The sequence below is a fragment of the Nelusetta ayraudi genome, unplaced genomic scaffold (genome assembly GCF_046127955.1).
Source record: "Nelusetta ayraudi isolate G7.1 ecotype Tasmania unplaced genomic scaffold, CSIRO-AGI_Nayr_v1 ptg000084l, whole genome shotgun sequence".
Taxonomy (NCBI): Eukaryota; Metazoa; Chordata; class Actinopteri; order Tetraodontiformes; family Monacanthidae; genus Nelusetta; species Nelusetta ayraudi.
Window position 1 is genome coordinate 5,934,862 of NW_027466134.1, and position 9,600 is coordinate 5,944,461.

General features: G+C 52.2%; 1 protein-coding gene across 2 annotated transcripts; it reads left to right on the forward strand.

Annotated features, from left to right (window-relative positions):
- Positions 1 to 61: 61 nt before the first annotated feature.
- rab3b (RAB3B, member RAS oncogene family) lies at positions 62 to 9,427 on the forward strand. Of its 2 annotated transcripts, XM_076045265.1 has the most exons (6): positions 62 to 288; positions 417 to 811; positions 1,915 to 2,139; positions 5,333 to 5,451; positions 5,600 to 5,724; positions 7,272 to 9,427. In XM_076045265.1, the coding sequence occupies exons 3-6, from the start codon at positions 1,915 to 1,917 to the stop codon at positions 7,448 to 7,450; spliced, it is 648 nt and encodes a 215-aa protein (XP_075901380.1). In that variant the 5' UTR covers positions 62 to 288; positions 417 to 811; the 3' UTR covers positions 7,451 to 9,427. The 2 variants fall into 2 exon arrangements, with proteins under 2 accessions (XP_075901380.1, XP_075901381.1); XM_076045266.1 differs by lacking the exons at positions 62 to 288; positions 417 to 811 and adding an exon at positions 1,568 to 1,711.
- The last annotated feature ends 173 nt before the right edge of the window (positions 9,428 to 9,600 follow it).

Here is a 9,600-nt window from a genome sequence, read left to right on the forward strand (position 1 = left end):
GAAAGTCTGTTCAAGTAAATAGTCTGGCAGGATAGCAGCAGAGCATGCTGGGATTTGTAGTATTAGTAGTAGCGGCGAACCAGCAGCTCTCGTAGTCATTTAAGATGACCGCCTCGCGGGCCAGATATTACGACACTGTCACTGTCGCATCCATGCTATCAACCCGATTAGCGTCAGTGCTGCCAAGCAGCTTCCGGGTTGGTTGATGGTCGGTGCTTCAGACACGATGATGGTGATGTGGTGGGTCCAGTCAGTGGTCGTGGGTGGTTCTGCTCCTCCTGCAGCCAGGTGAGCGGAGACACACCTGGCTGATCCCCCCTACCCCCCGCCCCCCTCAATGAGTCATGGTGGGAAATAAATAAATAAGTCAATAAACCACTAAATAAATAAATAAGCGCTCCCTCCTTCATTCACAGGGAGGCCGGCAGGGGCTATTTTTAGCCGCCCGGCGGAGGGGGGCGGAGTCAGGCTGCTGGCGCCTCGCTCCACCTTGAATCAACGCAGGATGTCAGCGGAGAGCCGAGCTGAGCGGGCAGAGCAGCGAACCGGCCGCCTTCGAACCGAGCCATTCCCGCAGGACCACTGGAGAACCACGGCCGCCGCGCCGCTACACGCACACGCACACGCACAGAACCAGAACTAGGAGCAGAACCAAGACCAAGACTAGGACCATCACCGGAACCGGGACCAGGGTCCGACACCTGCAGCAACCTCTGATCCGGATTCCCGTCCGCGACGACGAGGAGGAAAGAAAGCAGGAGAAAAACCGAACCGGGCCGAAAAAAGCGCGCATCGAACCCGCCCAGCAGAGGTAGGGAGGGACGCACACACACACACACACACACACACACACACACACACACACACACACACACACACACACACACCATGACTCCACACCATATCATTTTCTCTATTGTCAGCTGTTATTGCGTCGTGTTGAACATTGAACACGGTCCTGTTTTTGACCGAAAACAGACACACCATGATATGACAGGTGCAGTGTGTGTGTGTGTGTGTGTGTGTGTGTGTGTGTGTGTGTGTGTGTGAGTGTGTGTGTGTGTTGACAGCTACAGGCTAAAGGCTAACTCCAGCTAGCTCTGCAGGTGTGAGGAGTCACAGAGAGGTCACGTGGTCAGCAGGGTCAGATGGTAGCTCAGTGTGTGGGGGGGTGTCCCTGGGGTTTGCTGGTCGCTGCTCCACTGCTGCTGATTGGCTGAGCAGCAACCACGGAGGCTGGAGCAGACAGGAAGGGGCGGGGCCAACCCCAGGAGCAGACAGGAAGAGGTGGAGAAGATCAGTTGACCAGGAACCTCCAGAGGTCTCCCAGAGGAGCTTCATTCAGCCAGTAGGCTGAGGCCACTGGACCTTCAGGACCTTCAGGTCTGGAGGTCCTGGAAGTCTGGTGGTCTGGAGGTCTGGAGGTCTAGAGGACGTTCAGGTCTGGAGGTCTGAATTTCAGGAGGACCTTCAGGATCTGCAGATCTGGACGTCTGGGAGGACCTAGCGGTCTAAAAGGACCTGGTGGTCTGGAGGTCTGGAGGTCTAGAGGACCTAGCGGTCTAAAAGGACCTGGTGGTCTGGAGGTTTGGATTTCAGCAGGACCTGCAGGACCTGCTGGACCTGCTGGACCTGGAGGACCTGGAGGACCTTTCAGGCTGAACTTCTTCTGGCTGGGCAGTCAAGCAGGAACAGGAAGTGGCAGTTTGGTGTGTGTATTTGCAGAGCAGGGGGAGTGGCTCAGGTGTGGCTGGGGGCGGAGTCTGATCCACCTGATCCACCAGATTGGCCTCACCTGAGAATCCACTGCCGCTACTCCACCTCCTCCCTCCTCCTCCTGCTGGTACCACTGACCCCTCCCCTCTCTCTCTCTCTCTCTCTCGGTCCTGGTCCTGGTCCTGGGCGCTGATCCAGATGGCCAAGGCAGACCAGCGGCTGGGCCAGCGGGACGGCTCGGACCAGAACTTTGACTACATGTTCAAGCTGCTGATCATCGGGAACAGCAGCGTGGGGAAGACGTCCTTCCTCTTCCGCTACGCCGACGACTCCTTCAGCAACTCCTTCGTCAGCACGGTGGGCATCGACTTCAAGGTGAAGACCGTCTACCGCAACGACAAGAGGATCAAGCTGCAGATCTGGGTGAGTCGCACTCACTGTGTGTGTGTGTGTGTGTGTGTGTGTGTGTGTGTGTGTGTGTGTGTGTGTGTGTGTGTGTGTGTGTCTCTCTCTCTCTTTCACACACACACGCAACATATCACAGTAACACAACATGTGTGGAGGCCGTAACACAATGTTCTGGAGGAGCTGCTGGGTGGAGAGGACACACACACACACACACACACACACAGACAGGCACACACACACACACACACACAGACACACACGCACACACACACCACAGCTTGTATCATCGCCGGCGATGTTGTTGCCATGGCAGCAGCTCCTCACACTCTTTCTCTTGGCAACACACACACACACACACACACACACACACACACACACACACACACACACACTGAAACCTTCCTTGGTGGCAATTAAAGAGACCGCTTGCCGCAAAGAGGTTAAGACCCAGCAGGGTGTGTGTGTGTGTGTGTGTGTGTGTGTGTGTGTGTGTGTGTGTGTCCATAAGTAGGTCCAATCAGAGACATTCATCATTCATCTTCTATACCCGCTTATTCCTATTCAGGGTCACGGGGGTCTGCTGGAGCCTATCCCAGCTGTCTTAGGGCGAAGGCAGGGGACACCCTGGACAAGTCCCAATCAGAGACAATTGATTCCAAATGGAGTCTCAGCAGCAGATCCTCAAAAAAGGGCACGCAGCGCTAAAATACGGCGCATTTTGCGGCGGGATTGCGCACGCAATCTGTGCCACAGATGCGGGGATCCACAAAGGTTTTTGCGCTAATGACATGCAGGCGCAAACACGCCCACGAATGCGGCACCTGAAACAGGTGCGAATGTTGCGGTCTGGCAACCCGAGAGCAGTTTGCGCCAAAGGTTGTTCGTGAGTGCGTGTGTTTGACAGCGAAACTCTGCTGGGATAAAGGCGCTCCTGCGCGCGCCTGGCGTTACGATGCCTCCTCAGTCTACCAAGACTGCTGCCATAATGGAAAGAAAGTCAAGACGCGTTTGTCACCAACACCTGAGTACCGTTTGTATTTTTCATAGTCTATCTAAAATATTGGCATATATACTGTAGTCTATGCCGATCGATATAAGATTTGGGGAGCCATATACATATTTCAGGCTTTTCAGAGAGGAAAGTTTCACTCAGAAGCCAGGAACACTTTGACAGACAGAAGCTGCGCCTGGTTTTGGCTTGCGGTGTTTGCGTCTGTCAAACTGCGCGCGGACACGAGCACAAACTCTTTCTGGATCTGCCGCTGTTTGAATGAGGCATATTTGCATTGAAGGGGGTGTCATTTTGCGCATAATAACTAATTTCAATACATTCAAATGAGTCTGGCGCAGCCCTGCCGCTCCTTGCGCCTCGGCGCATTGTGCGCCGATTTTCACGTTTGCGTCCTCTCTGTGGATCGGAATCACCGTTTTTGGCGCTGTTTACATGGATTTTCAGGCGCAAAAGCCGCGCAATCGCTTTGAGGATCTACCCCTCAGTGGTAAACAGAATGGTCACCCTGTTCAGGCTGCTGATTGGCCGACTGGCCTCACAGTTTGACCTCGACACCGCCCACCATCGCTGCTCGGCCCCTCCCCCACTCCCCCACCCAACAGGAAGTCCACAGCTGGTACCAATTGCCTGCGATGGCTCAGCAGGATGTGATTGGTCAGGCTTCGATTAGGTCCTCCTCCTCCTCAGTGGGCGGAGCTGAAACAGTTGGCCATGCCCATGATCACCGATCATCTGCTCTCTGATTGGCTGAAAACATGTTGGCATCAGCTGGACACACTGAGACAGTTTTCCAACCAAAGACTGACTGACTGATGGCCTCAGGCACTGTGTGCCACACACACACACACACACACACACACACACACACACACACACACACACAGAATAATCGGTGTGCACATCAGAGTGGATGCACCACAGTCTGGTTCCTCTGGAGCAGCAGCGATTAGCAAGTGGCTGCAGAGAAGCAACACAATGGAGCTAAATTTAGAAGGACTGATGGCAGCAGCAGTAACAGCAGCAGCAGCAGCAATAGTAACAGTAAAAGCAGCAGCAGTAGCAGCAGCAGCAGCAGTAGCAGCAGTAGCAGCAGCAGCAGCAGTAACAGCAGCAGCAGCAGTAACAGCAGCAGTAGCAGCAGCAGCAGCAGTAACAGCAGCAGCAGCAGCAGCAGCAGTAGCAGCAGCAGTAGCAGCAGCAGCAGCAGTAACAGCAGCAGCAATAGTAACAGTAACAGCAGCAGCAGCAATAGTAACAGTAACAGCAGCAGTAACAGCAGTAACAGCAGCAGCAGCAGTAACAGCAGCAGCAGCAGCAGTGAGGAGCTGAAAGGAAACCATGATGTGACTCAGACCCTCACACTGGTTGAAGGTCCTGAGCAGCATCCAGACCAGCGCTGACTCCTCCTGCTGCTGCCGCTCCTCCTCTAGGAGGTGAGCAGTCCTGACCGGGGTTCTCCTCCTTGAGCTCCTCCAGTGCGAGATGAGGAAGAGGAGAAGGAGAAAGAGAAGGATGAGAAGGAGGAGGAGAAGGATGAGGAAAATGATGAGGAGGAGGAGGAGGAGGAGAGGAGGAGAAGGATGAGGAAGAGGAAGGAGGAGAAAGAGAAGGATGAGAAAGAGGAGAAGGATGAGGAAGAGGAGGAGGAGAAAGAAGGATGAGGAGGAGGAAGAGAAGGATGAGGAAGAGCAGGAGGAGAAAGAGAAGGATGAGGAAGAGGAGGAGAAAGAGAAGGAGGAGGAGGAGGAAGAGGAGAAGGAGGAGGAGAAAGGGAGGGATGAGGAGAAAGAGAAAGATGAGGAAGAGGAGGATGAGGAGAAGGATGAGGAAGAGGAGGAGGAGAAAGAGAAAGATGAGGAAGAGGAGGATGAGGAAGAGGAGGAGGTGTCCTGATGAGCCCCTCCGGGACCTGCTGTTATCTCACAACCTTCCAGCCTGATAGCATCACCTAGCATTAGCCTCAGTTAGCATCAAGCTAATGGCTAACAGCAGACAGACTTCCTGGTTTTCCTCCGAGTCCTTGTGTCCAACATCACCACTGTGCTCCGCTGCCTCCTGCCTTGATGTCTTGCCCCAGGCTGTAATGAGCCCTTCAGCCTGCAGGGGATGGTGTGAGTGAGTGTGTGACACGTGTGTGTGTGTGTGTGTGTGTGTGTGTGTGTGTGTGTGTGTGTGTGTGTGTGTGTGTGTGTACAGGACACTGCGGGCCAGGAGCGCTACCGCACCATCACCACGGCCTACTACCGCGGCGCCATGGGCTTCATCCTCATGTACGACATCACCAACGAGGAGTCCTTCAACGCTGTGCAGGACTGGTGGGTGTGTGTGTGTGTGTGTGTGTGCGTGCGTCTACGTGTGTGTGTGTGTGTGTGTGTGTGTGTGTGTGTGTGTGTGTGTGTGTGTGTGTGTGTGTGTGTGTGTGTGTGTGTGTGTGTGTGTGACCACTCTGTGTGCACCCTGCAGGGCCACCCAGATCAAGACCTACTCCTGGGACAACGCCCAGGTCATCATGGTGGGCAACAAGTGCGACATGGACGAGGAGCGAGTGGTGGCGCCGGAGAAGGGCAAACATCTGGCCGACCAGCTGGGTGAGGAGCCCGCACACACACACACACACACACACACACACCTGGACTGGAGCTACAGACAGTCAGAAAGGAAGTGGTAGGCCGTGCACTTCACTTGTGTAGACCATCAGTCCACCTCATGATGTTCTCAATGTGATGAAGGCTGCAGGATGTATGGAGCATCACACTGGCAACCATCACCCCTCCATCCAGGAGACCCGGTCCAGCAGAACTCAGTTTCTGGAGCATTTCAATCACAGTTACGACATGAAGGTCATTTTCCCAGGTCACCGATGAACAAAGTTTTAATGGCACCACCAAAACTACACTGAACTTCAGCTCAGGTCCAAACTGGTCCAATGAGACGATAACCAAACAAACTACTGAACAATGTCGCTGCAGCCACTGCGTCAATGCGCCTCGTTTCCATTCTTCACTGCAGAGGATTCAGCGGCCAAGTCTTCATCGTGGTGGCAACCACAGCTCCAGGTTGAGTTGAGTCTTTGAGGTTCTCAGGGCTTCTTCTCCAACCGCAGGACGCCTGCGCGTGAAGCCGTTCTCGCCATCGCTGACTCCAGATCTGATTGGCTCAGATCGCCCCTGATTGGCTCAGATCTGATTGGCTCCGATCTGATTGGCTCCGATCTGATTGGCTCTGATCTGATTGGCTCAGATCTGACTGGCTCACATCTGATTGGCTCAGATCTGATTGACGGTGGTGCGTTCGCTGACAGCCAACGGGAGCCTTCGATGTTCCTTGAAGGCCTCAGGCAGATTTCATAGAACCTGGCAACACAAGCCAGCTGAAATCTGATTGGATAGAAACTCTACTGTAATATATAACACTGGAGGCAGCGCCACCTAGTGGATATTATATGATATGAAAAGAACAGACTATGGAGAATAACCTGAAGATCATATATATGGGACAACGTGCGTTTCCAAGTAGGCTGAGTCCGGTAGAGAAGCCCTGACTGGTCCTGGTGGACCAGCACCACTGCAGGCTGGTGTGTGAAGGTTCTGCAGGTAGAACCTGGACCAGAGCCCTGCAGCCTGCGGTGTGTTTACCTGGAGAAACTGTCAACCAGGCCCCTCGCCCTCCACTGTGTGTTCAGAGTGAGTCGGACTGGTTCCCAGTCCGCTGCAGGGCTGCTCACCAGTGGTAGCGGCTGATCTCTGTACACACTGCAGGCTTCCTGCACACCGTGGCAGCCCCACTCCAAGGTGGCGGTGAGGTGAGGCCACGCCCCCTCGAACACGCCCTCTTTCCCCCTCCAGGGGTCGCCGCAGCTGCCAACCACACAGCAGCATTGATTTGCATATTTGATTTGTTGCTGCAGTTTCTCATGCAGAACGGAGGCTGGTGGCGCGGTCTTGTTTTTCTTCGGAGTGGACACACTGACGCCACCTGGTGGTGGAATTAAAAACCAAAGAAAAACATTGTTAACTTCTCCACGTAATAATAACGATGATGATAATGATGATGAAGTACGCAGCTGAGCTCTGAAGCTCTTGCTGCTGCTGCTGCTGCTGCTGCTGCTGCTGCTGAATGTCGCCCCCTGCTGCAGGCTTCGAGTACTACGAGGCCAGCGCCAAGGAGAACATCAACGTGCGGCAGGTGTTTGAGCGGCTGGTCGACATCATCTGCGTCAAGATGTCGGAGCGCGTGGACGTGGAGGCGCCGGCGGCCCCCAAGACCACCAAGCTGACCGACAAGCCCGCCCAGCTGCCCCAGAAGTGCTGCTGATGGCCCCTCCCCCTTCCTCCTGTCACTTCCCCCGCCCCACCCCCCCAGCCCTGCTGTGAACCAGTCACACCAGATCCATTCAGACCGCTACCACGCTAGCCTCCTCTGCTTCTGTCTATGTTTGTGAGCAGTCTGCTAACTCTCCTGCAGCCACTTTGATCTCCTCCCTGTTCCCGCCTACCTTTGGCTTGAGGGGGGCAGTGTGCTCCAGACGCTGGGGCTCTCTGTCAGTGGGGTTTTGCTGCTTCGCTAACTGCCACCGGTGTAGTGTTGCACTCCAGACGGCCAGACCAACCCAGACCAAGACGTTATCTAGACTAGAGAGCATCGAGATGGACACCAGACCAAAAGTTTGTGTATCATTGAAAAATAACAACAAAACTGAAAAAAAAAAATGACCAGCACCTCTTTTTAAATTCCAGTTTGCTTCCAAATGGAACGGCAACATCTCTTTTCAGGAGTCCAGTGCTTTTCTGGAACGTGTCGCTGCTTTGCCAACTATTTTGAACCATTTAAAAAAAAAAACACACAACAACAACTTTGCTTCATAAAATTAAACAAATAAATGAACTAGGAATAAGGAACTAGGAATAAGGGGCTGGGGTGTCACTCTGGGTGTCACCAACAGAGTGTAAAGCTGCAACTGGGCGTTACTGGTATTACTGCGTCATTACAGTGTTGGCAGAATCTCCACTGGCCTGGATCAAAACTCTTTTTCTTGAGAGAGTACAGGTTGTGCTGCCGCCGCGGCGAACACGCAATCTCAGATCGCCCCCAATGGGCCCAGTGATAGACTAGCTATAGCACTGATGCTAACGAAGTTAGCTGCTACTGTGGTTCACCCGGTTGTTTGCAGCCTGGTTCTTGGTTTTGGTGGAGCCGTTGAGTCGGGACACAATGGAAAACGTTAGCCTTGTGTCCTAGTGATTCTTTCACTCGTATGTATATGTGTGTGTGTGTGTATGTATTTATATATATACACACATATATGTGATGATATTCTTCCTGAAACAGCGTCAGTCATGAGGAAGGTTAGATCAGATCCAGACCAGGCCGATGATCTCTAGCGACCCCTTCCTGTCAGTGCAAACTCCTCCTACTTCCCTGGGTTTGTTGAGAGTGCCCCCCCTGCTGCCAGCCAGATTGCACTGCACTGCCCCCCTCTCGGTTGCACAACAACTACAACAACGCCATCACTGCCGCTAAACATCACGTCCATGTTTACAGTACACACACAGACACACACAGAAGGCCCCCCCTGCCCCCACAGCGGTCTACAGTGTTTCCTACAGTACATTGAGTGCGTCGTGTGTGTTTGTATGAGTGTGTGCGCGCGAGAGAGTTTGCGTGTTGCATATTTATTGCGTGTTCAGTTGTGAGGGTTTTTTGTGTTTGTGTCGAGTACCTTTGACGGAAGTGTGATGATGTTTTTGATGACGTCGGGTGAGATGCAGTGTGCATTATTTAAAATGAAGAGAAAAAAAGAAGGGATGGATCCAAAAAAATTGTGTCTTTATTATTATTATTATTATTATTATTATTATTAATAATAAATATTACAACGATAGACAATAAAACAAAATAAAAAAATGTGTATCCTGCCAAGTTGTTGTGTAGCTACCGCAGCCCACGTCTCCGTGTTCCTCTCACCACTGTGTCCTCTGAGTGATGAAAACATGCTGTAAAAACGTTGACATTGTCGTCACATGATTATTTTTTCAGTGAATTTGTAAATGATAGAGTTAGAAACGATACCCGTTGTTGATTATGAATTTATTTTTATGCAGTGTAGCTATACCATGGACAAATGACGTATATATCCATATATACATGTAGGGTTCATGTAAACTTGTCGTCTTACGGTTCACTCCTGCTCGAGGGGAGAAGCACAAAGTGATTGTACAAAAAAAAAAATATTGTGAATGTTTGTATATTATAGATGCGATTTAGTACAATAAAAATCTTTCCTGAGAAACAGCCTGGCCTACTTCTTGTTTGTTTGGCCGTCCAAAGTGTATAAAAATCCAAAACGATGACACCAATTTGACGTCACGTTCTCCGTGACGTCACACTCGTTCCAAGCGACATACGGACGCAGCATTAAGCAGATTTTCACAGCACCGGAATTGTCAAAACACGAAACAGGAATT

Bases quoted from the DNA above. Each gene is read 5' to 3' on its own strand.
- rab3b (XM_076045265.1), top strand. From the start codon at position 1,915: ATGGCCAAGGCAGACCAGCGGCTGGGCCAGCGGGACGGCTCGGACCAG. The intron at 5,452-5,599 runs GTGGGTGTGTGT...TGCACCCTGCAG, and splicing joins TTCAACGCTGTGCAGGACTG to GGCCACCCAGATCAAGACCT. The intron at 5,725-7,271 runs GTGAGGAGCCCG...CCCCTGCTGCAG, and splicing joins ACATCTGGCCGACCAGCTGG to GCTTCGAGTACTACGAGGCC.